Source organism: Cordyceps fumosorosea (assembly GCF_001636725.1).
Source record: "Cordyceps fumosorosea ARSEF 2679 chromosome Unknown scaffold_58, whole genome shotgun sequence".
In the NCBI taxonomy this organism is placed as follows: Eukaryota; Fungi; Ascomycota; class Sordariomycetes; order Hypocreales; family Cordycipitaceae; genus Cordyceps; species Cordyceps fumosorosea.
Window position 1 is genome coordinate 52,735 of NW_017387358.1, and position 15,991 is coordinate 68,725.

General features: G+C 49.4%; 2 protein-coding genes across 2 annotated transcripts; both read left to right on the plus strand.

Annotated features, from left to right (window-relative positions):
- Positions 1 to 413: 413 nt before the first annotated feature.
- ISF_09615 (O-methyltransferase, family 2) lies at positions 414 to 1,742 on the plus strand (the record flags this gene model as incomplete). The annotated part of the gene is made up of 2 exons (XM_018853216.1): positions 414 to 638; positions 705 to 1,742. The coding sequence occupies 2 exons, from the start codon at positions 414 to 416 to the stop codon at positions 1,740 to 1,742; spliced, it is 1,263 nt and encodes a 420-aa protein (XP_018699605.1).
- A 1,943-nt stretch (positions 1,743 to 3,685) lies between these two features.
- On the plus strand, positions 3,686 to 4,837 carry ISF_09616 (Fungal transcriptional regulatory protein; the record flags this gene model as incomplete). Its single annotated transcript, XM_018853217.1, has 1 exon — positions 3,686 to 4,837. The coding sequence occupies one exon, from the start codon at positions 3,686 to 3,688 to the stop codon at positions 4,835 to 4,837; it is 1,152 nt and encodes a 383-aa protein (XP_018699606.1).
- Between the last annotated feature and the right edge of the window lie 11,154 nt (positions 4,838 to 15,991).

Sequence of the window (15,991 nt, forward strand, 5' to 3'; positions counted from 1 at the left end):
GGGCATGATGCTGACCGGAAGGCTGATGCCGGTGGTGGATTCGGGTGCGCCACTAATTGGGTGATTCCCGAGCCTCGTCCACCCACTCCGGTCAGTCGGTGTCCGATCTCAGCCTTTCGGAGTCCAGCGGCAGGATGAAACCGCGCCAGTGCCGGAAGCCCCAAGAGACGACAGCCTCTCACTAAGGCTGGAAGTGTTGACTAGTGTCTCACTGGTACCCGTCGACGTTGTAACGGGAGATGGCTGTAACCACCAGGTATCGGCTGCTGCACACTGCTATTACTTGTCTTTGGGGATGCAAGCAGACATAGTTAAGGGTTTGATGCCCTGCACATAGTATATCTGTAGAGCTAGAACAAATTGAACAAAATAAAAATTAAAAACATCGTCGACTCCCATCACTTGAAGGCATCATGACCACCACCAAGCTAAAAGACTACGCTGATAAGATCCAGAAAGCTGCCAAGGCTCTGGACACTTTCCAGCACGCAAACGGCGACGCCAGCGATGGGCACGTTCTGCCAGTCAACGACCCTCACGCTGTTATCGAGGCCCGCGAGGCACTGATTGATGCCGCCACTAGGCTGTTACAAGATGTCTCTGAGCCTACACAATTCCTTCCCAACTTGGCCGTCCAGGTACGTACGATTCAAGGATAAAGGCTTCTCTCTATGAACGTACACCCCTAACATAAGAATGGGTAGGGGCAACAAATCTCTGGTCTCCGATGGCTCTGCCGTTTCAACGTCATCTCGCTCGTCCCGCTGGACGGCTCCATCTCTTACGCCGACCTCGCCGCGGCGGCCAAGGTCCCATTGAAGCAGCTAAAGAGCATCGTGCGCATGCTCATGTGCGCCAACTTCTTCGCCGAGACGGCCTCTCAAAACGTGCAGCACACCAGGCTCTCTGCGCAGTTTGCTCGCAGCGAGCCCCTGCAGACCTGGGCTACCTTCCTGGCCGAGGACTCCATCATCATGGGCCTCAAGATGTACGAGGCGACATCCAAATGGGGCGCGACGACCTCCAAGACGGAGACGAGCTTCAACCTGGCCCTCGGCACGGACAAGTCATTCTTCGAGTGGCTCAGCACCACGCCCGAGGCCACGAAAAAGTTTAGCGGCTACATGAAGGCCGTCACGGCCACGTACGGCACATCTCTGGAGCATCTTGTCGACGGCTACGACTGGGCGTCGCGTCTCCGAGACGGAGCTACTGTTGTCGACGTCGGGGGCTCGTTGGGCCATGCGAGCATTGCGCTTGCCCGCAAGCACAAGGGCATCAAGTTCATCGTGCAAGACCTCACTCGCGTCATTCAAAACGTCGATGCGACGTCTATCGACGAAGATGCTGGCGTCCGCGAGAGAATCACCTTTGCAGAGCACGATTTTTTCCAGCCCCAGCCCGTCAAGGACGCAGACGTGTACCTTCTCCGCCAGATCCTTCACGACTGGCCCGACGCGGACGCCACCAAGATCCTCCAGAATATCACTGCTGCGATGCGGCCCGACGCGCGCATCATGATTATGGACTCGGCGCTGCCGTTCCCGGGCACCATTGGCCGCGTGCATGAGGCGCAGCTAAGGGTTAGGGACATGACGATGATGCAGGCGTTTAATGCGTCGGAGAGGGAGCTAGAGGACTGGAAGAGATTGCTGAAGGATGCGGATGAACGGCTGGAGCTGGAGAGCGTGGAGATTCCTACGGGGAGCCACTTGGCTATCTTGGTGGCTCGCCTCAAGTAGACTCTGGTTCAGCCAGGCAAAGGGTAGCACCGCATGTCTCGTTCAGCTTGGCGTGGGGGAGCGGGCACTGCTGCGGTGCAGGTTCAGGTCGTAATATATTGCATTGCAGTCTATTGCAGCTCAGCTGGTAGTGAGTTAGGCATTGTGCAGTAACAAAGGTGGATAGCATGTGATGTCGCGTCATGCAAGTCTTCTTTTAGCGTGGCAAAGGCAACCCGCTATGTCGCGATCATCTCAGATCTCCCCCAACGCTGCAGATGGCTCATACATAGGTATGTACGCTCTCGCAATACCAAGGGTAGGTGGCGCTGCGCTTGGCTTTTTGTTTCCTCGCTTCGCTCGCGCACATGGTCTCAAAGCAGCTGATATGTATATACTCTGCTATTGAGCATGTTGCGATGGCTGCACCTGCTTCTAACAATTTCTGCCATTAACTCCTCTTCAGACGATCCTCAACACGACCAGATAATTTAGTACTGCTAAGATTGTTTATCCTTTGTGTTGCAATGGATGTGGGTACCTGCTTCCAGCACTCTGCCTTGTATTTTTAAAGGTAGAAGATCTGCCAGGCTGCTGACTCTGATGCTGATCTATTTTCGTCGCCACGGCATAGTAATTTAATTGGTCAATTGGGATTGGGGCGACTGAAATCAGCGCGTTGACCCCGCCTTGAAGCGTTGCTGTGAGCGTATTCTCCTAGCCAGCTTAGTTACCCTCATGACCTTTGTCAAGGCTGTGCGCCTATCAGTGAGGACTGCGACACGGATGTCGGCGTGTCGCAGCAAGTTATCTTACTGCCACCCACTGTATGCATTCCGCCTTATTGTTGGTGCCCTCGAACGGTTTATACCCCCCCGCTGTTCTTCAAGCCTCTCTATTGGCTTCGGCTCCTGAAGGAACTAGGGACGGCCCGCTCACCGGGGTCGCAACTGGGTGCAGCTTTTGATGAGATTGAGGGCGAACCTCCTCCAGCTGTAGGTGCTTCAGCTGCTGGAGAAACATGCAGTTAAATACACCAAAGCCTTCTCTACAATATGAATAATGGCAAACTGTACTACGGTGTATATTGATAGCAATCTTGCGACAAGGAATGCGGCAAGTGTGCTGATCTGGCTACCTCTCTGGTGGAAACGGCGGGCCTGTTGAAGAGCGGCGGGCTGTTCGTCCCCCACAAGCCATTGTCTCTGCGATCCACCCATCATCGCCAAGAGAGACAGGCCGACCGAGATGCCGCGCCGTACTCGTCGCAGTAGTCCATACATAAGGTACATGGCTTGTTGGTGAAAAGCCTCTCCACTCGGCACAATCTTGCCCGTGGCGCATTATGGGTAGATTTACCGACCCAGTGTGTAGTGGAGAGCAACTGCGCAGAGGTTGCCTTTGAAACCAAGAAACAAGTTGCAGCAGCCCAACATGGCCCCAGACAAGGATGAGCAACTGGCGGGGATACGGGGGTCTACTTAGAAGTACAACAGCCACTGTGCCGGTTACCTGACTAAAAGGCCTCGTGCTAGAGAGGGCCGCGCCTAGGTTCGCGGGGCCCATGACTTTAGACCTCGCGGGAACCCCGCGAACCTAGGCGCTGCCTACTGGAGAGGGGTTGGTGCACCCAAGTATTGACCGACCTCCCTATCTCATCATCGGCAGCTGCTTTGATGACAAGTATGCGGATGTACGGTACGCCCTTGAGTGCCCGTGCCGCATCTTTTGGCCCAAGACAGAGCCTTATTGTGTGGCTGACATGCGTCCCGTTCCGTTTGCATCTGCATGCGAGCCGAAAGCACACATCACCGTAATAATGCAGGAGGGATGTGTCCCAGTAACCAGCGTAATCCGCCGTGCGACAGAGACCAGATATACCTCTCCTTGCCCGTGCCGTTGCGCTCGACGCTTGCGCGAATTGACAATTCTCCTATTACATCCATACACATACATACTCTACCATGTCAGACTTGGTGGCCAAGCTCAAAGCTTCGTGTGACCGATGTGCGGCGGACAAGGTCAAGTGCGGGAAACAGCATCCCTCGTGTGCAAGATGCATACAAACAAACCGAGAGTGCGTCTACAGCGTGTCACAACGAGCGGGAAAACCATCACAGGCTAAGCTGGCGGTCCGACGAGAGCTCGCTGCCTGCGCCGGCGTGCCACTGATCAGCGCCGACGCGTCAACAAGGCAAGGGAGCGCTGCTGGTTCGCCGAGCGCAATGCAGGTCGCCGTCAATACCGAACTATCGAATGCTACGTCGGACTTTTGGCAGTGCAGGGACCTGATGCTACCGAGCCTACCATGGCAGGAGGAGCTTGGAGTATCAGGCAACTTGGGAGCCGCCCATCATTCGCCAGCAGCGTATTATGACCCGTGTGCCGCATTGACGGGAGCCTCACTCGGCACTACATTATCGGGAACCACACAGTTCAGCCTTGCCACATCACAACAAGCAATTACCCTTTCGGAAACATTAATGGACGCGGCTTGTGGCGAATTTTCCATGTCTGCGCCAATGTCGCCGAAATCATCTGGTCGCTCGTCGGCGACATTGGACGCTGCCCTGGGGCCGCCTTGCTGCGAACCGACTGAGGTTGCGAAGCAGCTGTGCGACATTGTTGAGCTTGGGCAGGCCAATGCCATGACACTGGACACGTTGCTACACGAAATCGTCACGCTCTCGCAGAAGGTTAGCAGCCATTTGCGGTGCTCGTGTGCGCGGGACAGTACTGTTCTCATGATGCTGGCGGCCAGCGAGTGCGAGATTCTCGACCTCTACCAGGCGATAGCAGACGTCAAGCCCTGCTATCCTTTATCCAGCGGGCGGGCCATCCGGCAGCTAAGTCTTCGTCACAGCGAGCTCTCGCTGGGCAGTTTTAAGCTCGACGAGAAGATGTCGTCTGCAGTGCGGGACCAATTGGTCCTGAGCCAGCTTCACGACATGATAGGGAAGTGGGAACAGTACGTTGACCCTTTGTCATATGATAGGAAGAAGGCAACTGGAGAGGTGAAACTGTCGGTTGTGATTACAAACTTGGTACTCTCGCGGCTGAACTCGACGGTGGATGAGATTGAGTCTCGGCGGAGGGGGTCGTCACGGGGGAGCTAGAGCTAGATTTATAGAAGTAGATAGAACTAATCGAATGAACGCTAGAATGTCAGTCCGTCTTCACGACCAGATTTTCGTTTACTCCTAGTCATGTTGGGCATCCCAAGGAGGAATGTCTTGGAAGCATGTCAGCGATTTGTCACAGCCACGCCAAGGAGAGGAAGAAAAGGGCCGAGCGCAGCGGTTCGAGGCATCTCAGCGATTGGTCGCCGTCTACAATAAACATAAACTGCGCTCGGAATGCAATTAAACCCGTAACATTGAATAATCGATACGAAACCTGTACTGTGTGTCTGGATGGCCTCGGATTACGGGATACCTGACCTAGGCTCCCTGCGTTTGTCATGTGTGCGTGGTAACAGGCCGACTTGGCCTCCTCTCCCCACTGCATCTTTTCTATGGAAGACTTTCGGCATAATCTGAATTACCTAAGAGAGAGCGTGAGAAGCCCCTCGAGAGTGTAAAGGCACTCTCAACGCTGAAACCCTTGTCGGGCGAGGTTGAAAGTAGTTGTCCGCTTGCTTCTGGAGATGTCTCAGTCATTGGAGATTGGTAGAAACGTAGTCGTATGAACTAGTCGATAAGCAAGTCCGCATCCAGGGCTGATGTCATTTGCCAGCTGATGAGGATTCAAAGCCACCGGGAATCCGGCACCGGAGAGGGCTCTGTCGTGCTAGATACGTCGGGATCCGAAGCACAGCAACCAAAGCTCAGTCATCGGGGTCCGAAATACATGCAAGCCACTCAGTGCTATCACCGTGCAGACGATAGTGGAAGCAAGTCTTACCCACGTGGGAATCACGCGGATTTAGAACCCTGGTGCGGAGTGGTCATTTCAAAATAATGCTATCGGATAAGTATACCTGGTTAGCAACAAGTGATACTAAGTCTGAACGCGCTTAACCGCCGAATCACCATCCACGCTTCCAAATGCGTCTTCCAAGAATTTTTCTTGCATAAACTACCTTTTGCATTTTTTATTTTGCTTCCCTTTCGTAGCGTACAACTCATTTAAAGCCCTCACGGCTATTCAGCACTGCCAACATGAGCAACAGCGCTTATCGTGTCTATCTCTTTGGAGATCAGACCTACGATTTCGACTATTCGTTTCGGCAACTGCTTTCCTACGATAATACTTTACTAAACGGCTTTTTTAACAAGGCTTTTGCTGCGATTCGGGCTGAGTTGAAACAACTTCATGCTTCGGCCAAGGATTCGACGCCAAAATTTTCGAACTTTTCAGACCTCTTGGCTCAGAAACGAGATGGTTGTCTGAGTCCGGCACTAGAGCAATCTCTGTGTGCTGTTCATGGCTTGGCGCATTTCATATGGTAAATCTCTCTTCAGCCTGTGTCCCAATTATTTGATTACTGACCATGATTAGGCGTCACTCAGATGGACAGATTCCATACCCGACGGCACAAAACAGCCACATCCTTGGCCTTTGCACCGGTGCACTGGCTGCTGCTGCCGTCAGTGCATCATCTGACCTGTTTAATCTGGTTCCTCATGCTGTCGATGCAGTGATCGCAGCCTTGCATTGTGGACTCGCTGCGTCACGCATTGGCAGGTCCCTCTCTGGCGACTACGAGTATACAGAGTCTACTTGGTCCTTGCTTCTGTCAGGGGCCAGCCCAGTAAACGTCCAAGACCTGATAGACAAGTTTAACGGCACTCTTCCTCCGGCTCTGCGCGTCCATGTCAGCGCTCAAATCCACGATGCGGTAACTGTCAGTGGTCCTCCGCGATCATTGTCCCAGCTACGCTCGACTGACAAGTTCCGAACCCTGGTGCGAGTCGCCCTTCCCATTAGGGCGCCCTACCACGCGGCTCATCTCTTTGGCGAGGAGCATGTGCAGGAGATTCTGCAACACATTTCCAGGACCGCGTCACTTCGTTTGGGCTACCAGCCGATTCCGGTTGTCTCTTGCGGTAGTGGCCAATCGGACTGGTCAACCACGTTGTCAGCAAAGTTGGAGACTGCTGTTCGAGACGTCTTGATTAACCCCATTGTGCTAAACAAAGCGATTACCCGATTGGCGGAATCTATCCAATTCACCGCGCCTTCTCAGGTCAGCATCATCCCGATTGGCACTTCGATCGGGGAATCCGTTCATGGGTACCTTACGGAGGCTGAAACTGGTGCAACCGTCGTTTTGGACATTGCCGCAGCACTAACTCCCTCGCCGAGCTCTCCACTACTTCGAGGGCCAATGGGCCGTTCAAAAATTGCCGTCGTTGGCATGTCTGGACGCTTTCCAGGTGCTTCCAACGTCGAAGGACTTTGGGATGTCCTCATGAACAAAATGGACATGTGTCGGGAAGTTCCTGGCATGCGATGGAATGTCGAAACCCACGTTGACCTAAAAGGCAAGGAGAAGAACAAGAGCAAGGTTCGGTATGGATGCTGGATCGACAACCCCGACCTCTTTGACGCGCGGTTCTTTTCCATTTCGCCTCGTGAGGCTCCACAGGTTGATCCAGCTCAACGCATTGCGCTCCTAACAGCCTACGAGGCCCTTGAAAGCGCTGGTATTGTGCCTGGGCGGACGCCCTCAACACGGGAAGATCGCGTCGGTGTCTTCTTTGGCGTCACAAGTAATGATTGGTGCGAAGCAAACAGCAACCAAAACATTGACACGTACTTTATTCCTGGGGCCAATCGAGCCTTTGTTCCGGGTAGGATCAACTACTGCTTCAAATTCTCTGGGCCAAGCTATGCTGTCGATACGGCCTGCAGCTCCAGCCTCTCAGCAATTCATATCGCTTTCAACTCTTTGCTCCAGGGTGATATCGACATGGCAATTGCGGGAGGGACAAATGTACTCACAAACCCTGACATGACCTGCGGCCTGGATCGTGGCCACTTCCTCTCGAGCACGGGCAATTGCAAGACATTCGACGCGTCCGCAGATGGCTACTGTCGTGGAGAAGGCGTGGCGACTGTGATTCTGAAGCGGCTCGAAGATGCTATCGCCGATCATGATCCTATTATGGGCATCATTTCCGGTGCATACACCAATCACTCCGCCGAGGCCGAATCGATTACCCGCCCGCACGTCGGTGCCCAGCGCGATATCCTCAACAGGGTCCTCAGCGACTCTGGAACAGACCCTTACGACGTCGGCTACGTTGAGATGCATGGTACCGGTACCCAAGCCGGTGACCTGCGCGAGATGCAATCGGTCTGCAGCGTCTTTGCGCCCAACGACCGTCGTCATCGCCGTGCCGCAAACCAGCCATTGCACTTGGGAGCCCTAAAATCTAACATCGGCCATGGTGAATCTGTTTCCGGAGTCAGTGCTCTCATAAAAGTTCTTCTCATGATGAAGAAAAGTACGATTCCGCCACACTGTGGGATAAAAACGCAGATTAATCCGGGATTCCCGAAAGATCTAAGAGAAAGGAACGTCTTTATTGACCTTGAGGCTGCCAGTTGGGAAAGGTCGGGCGGCATGCCTCGCAAAGCGATTATCAACAATTTTTCCGCCGCTGGCGGCAATTCGACAATCCTCGTGGAGGACGCACCAGATCTGCCGACGATTGACAGCGGCGAAGCGGCCATGTCGCGGCCGACATTCCCAGTCGCGGTGACAGCTAGATCAGCAAGATCCCTGACGGCGAATTTAAAAGCAATTATACAGTACACTCAGTCTCGCCAGCCGGATCTAGCGCAGTTGTCCTACACCACGACCGCCCGGCGCATGCATCATGCCCACAGAATTTTGGTCGTCGGCAGCAGCCTCAAAGAGGTTCAGAACAAGCTCAATGACGCCTTGTCGCAGGAAACAGGAATAATGAAAGCGTTGGAGCCAAAGAAATTGCTGTTCACCTTTACCGGCCAAGGATCTCAGTATGCTGGCATGGGGAAAAGGCTGTACGATGAATTGTCAGTCTTTCGTCACCAGCTTCAGCACTTGGACCGTCTTGTCCGGATTCAAGGCTTCCCTTCCATTATTAGTCTCTTTATCGCCGAAACTAGTACTTGCCTCAGCGATTTCCCGCCCGTCGTGGTGCAGCTGGCCAATACATGCATGCAGATTGGTCTCGCCCGTATGTGGATATCCTGGGGCATGAAACCGACTTCAGTGGTTGGCCACTCCTTAGGGGAATACGCTGCTCTCAACATCGCCGGGGTGCTGAGTGACGCAGACACAATCTACCTCGTAGGTAGACGGGCTCAGTATTTGCAAGATTTATGCGACAGCGGGTCGCACGCCATGCTCGCAGTCATTGCCTCGGAAAGCGAGATTGAAGCTACTCTGCAAATGCCCTTTGAAGTATCTTGCATCAACGGACCAAAAGAAACCGTCATCGCCGGTACAGTCGCGCAAGTCACGAGGATGCGACAGATTCTCCTCGACAAGGGTATTCGAAGCACGCTTCTCAACACGCCATTCGCCTTTCACACATCGCAGATTGACCCAATCCGAGCCCAATTAGTTGCAGACGCACACCGCGTCACGTTCAACATCCCCAAAATCCCTGTCCTCTCTTCGCTCTTGGGGACAGTCGTTGAAAGCGACGGGGTCTTCAACGCCGAGTACATCGGCCGTCAGGCGCGGGAGACGGTGCAGGTGATGCAGGCCCTACACGCAGGTACCGATGCCGGCATCATCGACGACAAGACGTATGGGATCGAGTTTGGACCACACCCTGTGGTTGCGGGCATGGTCAAGTCCACACTCGGGCCTGCGGTCAAGGTGCTTCCGACGCTGCGACGAAACGCGGATGCTTTCGAGGTCATGACGGAGACGCTGTCTGCGTTTTACAATTCAGGCGCTCATATCAACTGGAACGAGTACTTTTGTGACATTCCATATGCGCAGTCTGTTATTCCCTTGCCGGCTTATAACTGGGACTTGCAATCGTACTGGATAGAGTACAAAAATGATTTCTGCCTGTACAAAGGCGATCTACAGCCACCAGCAGCTCAAAAGGCCCCAGCAGAAGAGCCAGTAGAAGTCACACCTTCCAAGGTAATGATCATGGGTGATGTTGTCCCCAAGCTAGAGACGTCGACCATTCATAGAATTGTCAGCGAGGAAGTCTCGGCCTCGACATTTACCATCACGACGGAATGTGACGTTGGGCGGAAGGACGTCAACCATGTCATGCAAGGTCACAAGGTTGATGGCATTGGCCTTTCCACGCCAGTAAGTACCATCAAGTTATTAATCGAGAACCATTTCTGACCAGCACCGCAGTCTGTCTATGGAGATATTGGATTCAGTCTTGGCACCTATGCCCTGAAAAGATTCCGATCCGCATTTCCTGGAGCAATCATCAACGTCTCGCACATGGACATCGAAAAGGCTCTCATCGGCTCGGCCAAGCATAAACAGTTTCTGCGATGCACAGCGAAATTCGAATTACAGAGGCTGCAAGCGACCTGTGTATTCTCGACACACGATGTAAGTATATTACGGTCTGGTACCATGCCAAACCATGCCATTCTCAGTTATGCTCACTCTTACTAGGAAAACGGCAATAGGATGCACCAGCACGCTACCTGTCGCATCACCTGTGTCGACGACTCCAACCGTGCACGTCTGCAGAGCCAGCTCCCACAGACAAGAGCCCGCTTCGAGGAAATGCGCCGCAATAGTGCCAACGGCAAGACCTTTCGCTTCAACAACGCCATGGCCTACAATATGGTTTCCAAACTCGCGGAATTCGATCCCGACTACCAATGCGTCGATGAGACGATCTACGACAATGACAACTACGAAGCCGCCTGCACAGTAAGCTTTGGACGCATGAAGAAGGGGGGTGTATTCCACACGCACCCTGCTGCGCTTGATGGACTGACGCAGTCTGGCGGGTTTACGATGAATGCGAATGAGAGCACAAACTTGGAGAAGGACGTCTTTGTCAATCATGGTTGGGATGGCTTTGAGTTGTACGAGACAATACGCGATGATTGTCAGTACCAGACTCATGTCAAAATGTCGCCTGCAGAGAACGCGCAATGGAAGGGTGATATTGTCATCTTTACCGGGGATCGTATCGTCGGCTTTGTGCAGGGTGTCTGCTTGCAAGGCGTTCCGAGGCGCGTGCTAAAGTACATTCTTTCATCCAGTGCAGGCCCGCCAAAGGCGACATCTGGATCCCCAAAATCGGCTCACGCGCCAGCACTAGTGCAGGCACAATCTCAAACCGCATTGAAACCAAAGTCCAATACTTTGCCACCTGGTACTCCAAGCCCAAGTGCCGTGCCGTCAGTCTCCAGACGTGCAGATGGTGGCCTAGCTCAAAAGGTCATCGAGGTTATTGCACGTCAAGCTCTTGTCGATCCAAAGACTCTCACAGACGATACAAACTTTGATGACATTGGAATCGACTCGCTGCTGATGCTGATGATCTCCGGGTCTTTGGTGGAGGAGCTCGGGATCACCATCGAGCCGACCTTTTTTGTCGACAACCCTACAGTCGGCAATGTCAAGAAACACTTTGGAAACAGTTCCCAATCAACATGCGACGTCATACCTACATCTCGGCCAATTACTTTGGCTCCAGAGCCTTCACCTCTTGCCCCGGTGCTGGCACCGGTTGACCAATCTGCCCAGCAAAGGGCCACTACCACGCCCAAGACTCTCACGCCGGTGAAACGGCAGCCCGCGGCATCAGCTGGTGCAGTGGCCAAGGCTCTTTCTATACTTTCTGAAGAAACAGGAGTAGAGCTTGCCAGCCTGACCGACCAGCTAGAGCTAGCCGAGGTTGGAGTTGACTCGCTACTGTTGCTCATCATCTCTTCGCGGTTCTGTGAGGAGCTGGGACTGGATATCCAGCCTGACCAGCTTGCCATGGAGTGTAATACCGTGTCTCGGGTGAAATCTTATGTTGCAGAACGCTGCGGTTTGAGTTCTGTCTATGAAGAAGCTCCGCCAACCCCTGCGGTGTCGGCACCAGTGCCGGTGGGACTGTCGACAGCGCCGGTAGAAGTCCTGCCCGTTGTACCACAGCACGCTATACAGACCAACTCTACACAAAGTTTTAATACCTTGCTTGCATCAAGTTCAACTCTACAGCTCGCGCGTCAGCCTCTTCTGTCACAGCCAGATACCTTTGACGAGGTCCTCAAGATCGTAGCCGAAGAGACCGGCGTCGCCATCTCAGAGCTAACAGACACCGCCGATTTCGCAGACGCCGGCATCGATTCCTTGCTAGCTCTCGTCATTTCCAGCCGTCTACGGGATGAGCTTGACATGGATGTCGGCCCAGATTCCGCCCTGCTCACCATGCAAACCATCGGGCAGCTCCGCGCTGTGGTTGAAGGCCAGTCCTGCTCCACGATCGGAAGCAGCACGCCAGACACCATCCCATCATCTTGCAACTCTGATTTCGGCCGGCGCTCGGGCACAGATGTCGAATCTGCTTGCCCGGACGGTGAGCTAGTGAGTACCCCCGTGCCGGCTACCACATCGGTCGTTCTCCAAGGCAACCCTCGCGTCGCGCACAAAAGAGTGCTCTTCTTCTTCCCTGACGGTAGTGGCTCCGCAACGTCCTACACGCAGCTCCCCCGGATCAGCGCCGACCTCGTCGTCTACGGCCTCAACTCGCCGTTCCTCAAAAGCGGCGACACCATGGGCGCCGTTACCTTCGACGACCTCGTGCAGAGCTACATTGCTGAGATCCGCCGGCGCCAGCCCCAGGGTCCGTATTCCTTCTCTGGATGGTCCGCGGGTGGGATACTCGCGTTCCGTGCCTCGCAGCTCTTGTGTGAAGTGGGCGAGCAAATCGCTAACCTATTTCTCCTCGACGCACCTGTGCCCGGGAGGCTTGGGATCCTCCCGCAGCGGTTCTTTGACTTTTGCCAAGCTCATGGATTTTTTGGCGAGGAGTCTGCCCGACCGAGCTGGTTGTTTCCGCATTTCAAGGGTCTGAACCTTGTGCTGAGCAAATATGACCCTGTCCCGTTTCCGTTTAGCTCATCGTCATCATCGTTAACGTCGACGCCAAGGAATGTGCATCTCGTGTGGGCGACAAAAGGGTCATTTCAGGGTGCGCAGTTTGAGAAGCAGGCTGGTGATCCAGCAGACCTAGGTTTCTTGCTAGATGATCGCACGGATTTCACGCCTGGGGGGTGGGCGAAGATGTTTCCAGGTGTGGGAATTAATGTTGGTAAGGCGGAGGGTGAGAGTCATTTTACGATGTTGGTAAGTCAATCAGCTCCCGGGCTTGCGGCTGCAAAAGAAGCCGATGAAGAAAGATTGATGAGAAATGATTAATAACGATGAACTTTAGAGCGGTGCTTCTGCGGAGAAGATTTCTAACTATATACAGTACGCTCTCATTTAACTGGCCGTTGCTTTCATATTTGTTACTTTGTATTCTCTTACTCGTCTTTAAAACTTCTATTAAAACTTCCTTAGCTTATTATAAAGTATATATATAATAGAACTATTAGAAATATACATTAAATAATATATAATTAGACTTTATTATAAATATTATCTTAATATTATAGACTTCCCCACTAGGCTTAGTAGTACCCACTACTGCACTCTATGCCCTTATTTTCGTCCACGCTCTCGTCAGCCTCGTGTAGACTCCTATCGTTAAGATATCTATACGTCTAAGGTCCTTCTGCTTAGTGTATAAATTCGAAAAGTAACCTATCATCACCTGACTCGTCATGCATGCACTTGGTTTCGTCTAAGAGTTTAAGTTTAGTAATAAGCAGTCTCCGTCTACCTGAAGCGTCCTTAAAGAGCTACTCAACAACGTCGACCCATCCTTGGAGACGATAGAGCTCACCACGGGCTTCGGTGTTGCTGGACTCGATGGGTGGACGATACGGTTTTATGCCCCAACACTGTAGATAGGCTATCCTCGCCACGCTTGTTCGGGATAGAGACACCATCAGTGGCGGGACGTAGAGTAAGGGAAACAGGCGCGGTTATAATAACCGTCTTCTCGGGCTCTGTTGGAAGTTCTGTCGGTGCTTCCAAGAGGGAGGCGGTCGGCGTGGGGCTCTATCGCCTCAGGTACTGCCAGACATAGTAGACTCTGCCTCGTTGGGTGAATCGGTTTAAAGGGGTTTAAAACAGTATAGATATTACCCGTTTCACACGGCTTTTCACTTATAATTTTTATATAGTCTTAATAGTCTTACTATATACTATAGTTAGTGTCTAGATTATTATCTTATCTACTGTATATTAAAGATATATTATTACTAATCTATTCTATTACTAGAAAACTAAGTTCTTTAAAGGAGTTAATTATTATAAATACTATAGGTATATATATAGGACTAAGTAAGGCGGACTGAGGTTAAATACACTAGTACCTAGAAAGGATAAGAGGTTATAAAACCTCTCTAGGATTAAGGACTTAAGCTATTAAACTATTAATCTAGAAAGTAAGATATAGAGGATTAAAGGTTAAGTCTATTAATCTAAGTCTATAGTAGTGTATTAAATAAGTACTAAAGGAGAAGGTATTCTAATAGCTAGTTTAGATCCTTACTAATTAATCTAAGTAATAGTTCTACTATTAGGAGATATCTTTTAATATAATCTATACTATAATAACTACTTATTAGTACTCTATATATTAAAATTAACTCTCTTTCTAAGAAATCAACTAACTATAGATTAGGATTAAGCTACTATTATACTAGTCTATATTATAAGTGTTAGTTTAAATTAAACTATTTTTTAGAACCTTTTTCTATTATAGTAAAAATAAATACTATTAAAATAAACTAAAATTAATATTTCTAAGGGTTTTGTATATACTCTTCTTTAACTATTAAAGTAGGAATAAAACTTTACTATTATATAATAGTACTTATTTTAACCTTTTCTACTATTTTAACTATAGTTATATAATAGTAGCTTAATCCTAATCCATAGTTAGTCTACTTCTTAAGTAGAGAGTTAGTTTAAATATATAAAGTGTATATAAGTAGTTATTATAGTATAAGTCATATTAGGAGATATCTCCTAATAGTAGAGCTATTACTTAGATTAATTAGTAGAGATCTAGACTACCTAACTATAGGAATACCTCCTCCTTAAGTACTTATCTACCCCTTTACTATAACTCTAGATTAGAAGGCTTAACCTTTAATCGCCTAGATTTTATTCTTAGATTAATAGCTTAATAGCTTAAGTCCTTAATCCTAAGGAGATTATATAATCTCTTATCCTTTTAGTAGCTAGTATAATAGGCCTTCACCTTACCTTACTTAGCCCTACTTATACGTCTTATAGTATTTATAATATAATACTCCTCCCTTAGTGGTTTTATTCTTAAGGCTATTAAAGTAGGCTACTTAGGTAGTAGGTAGTTTTCCTTTTTATATTATTATAGTCTATTATATTTACTAATTATATTATTAAGTAGAGATTAAAACTATATTCTTAAAAGTCTAAGTAGTATAAGGCTTTATTATATTCTATCCTATTTAATCCTTAGACTATAGAAAAGGGTCCTTATTCTTATTACTAGAAGAAGGGTATTACTTCTTACTAACTATTATCTTTTAATTCTTCTTACTATACTTAGTGTATAATAGATTACTAACCCTACTATAATGTATAGGGTATTTTACTAGTCTAGCTTTATTAAATAACTAATTACTATATACGTTTTAAGTAAGAGTTTAAAATAGCTAAGGAGGAATATTATATAATAGACACTAAGATTAAGTATCTTTAAAAATAAAAGAAATTATAGTTTAAGAAAATAATACACACTATTATATATAGTATTAATAATATTAAGGAGTTAGAGTATATAGAATAGGAGGAAGTAGAATAGCTTTAAAAGGCTACTAGTGCCTTTCCTACTCTATCTAAGGAGTTAGATCCTTCTTTAGTTTATTCCTTTAAGGCTAAGTTTAGTATAGAGCCCTTTAATAGTCCTTATAGGATTAACTAGACTACTTTTCTTTAGAGTGAAACTAGCTAAGTAGTTCTAAGTAATTAAATAGGTTCTTAAGTGGTTCTTATATGTTTTTAGAGCTTAAGTACCCCTTCTATTTAATAAGATAATAATAGTTCTTTTTAGTTCCTTATACTTTAAGTATTTTCTCTACTTTATATTTATTTATATTTTTAATAGTAATATTTATAGTAAGTATTATATTACTTAGTACTTTCTCTAGTAATAATATATAAAATATAGGATATATCTTTATCC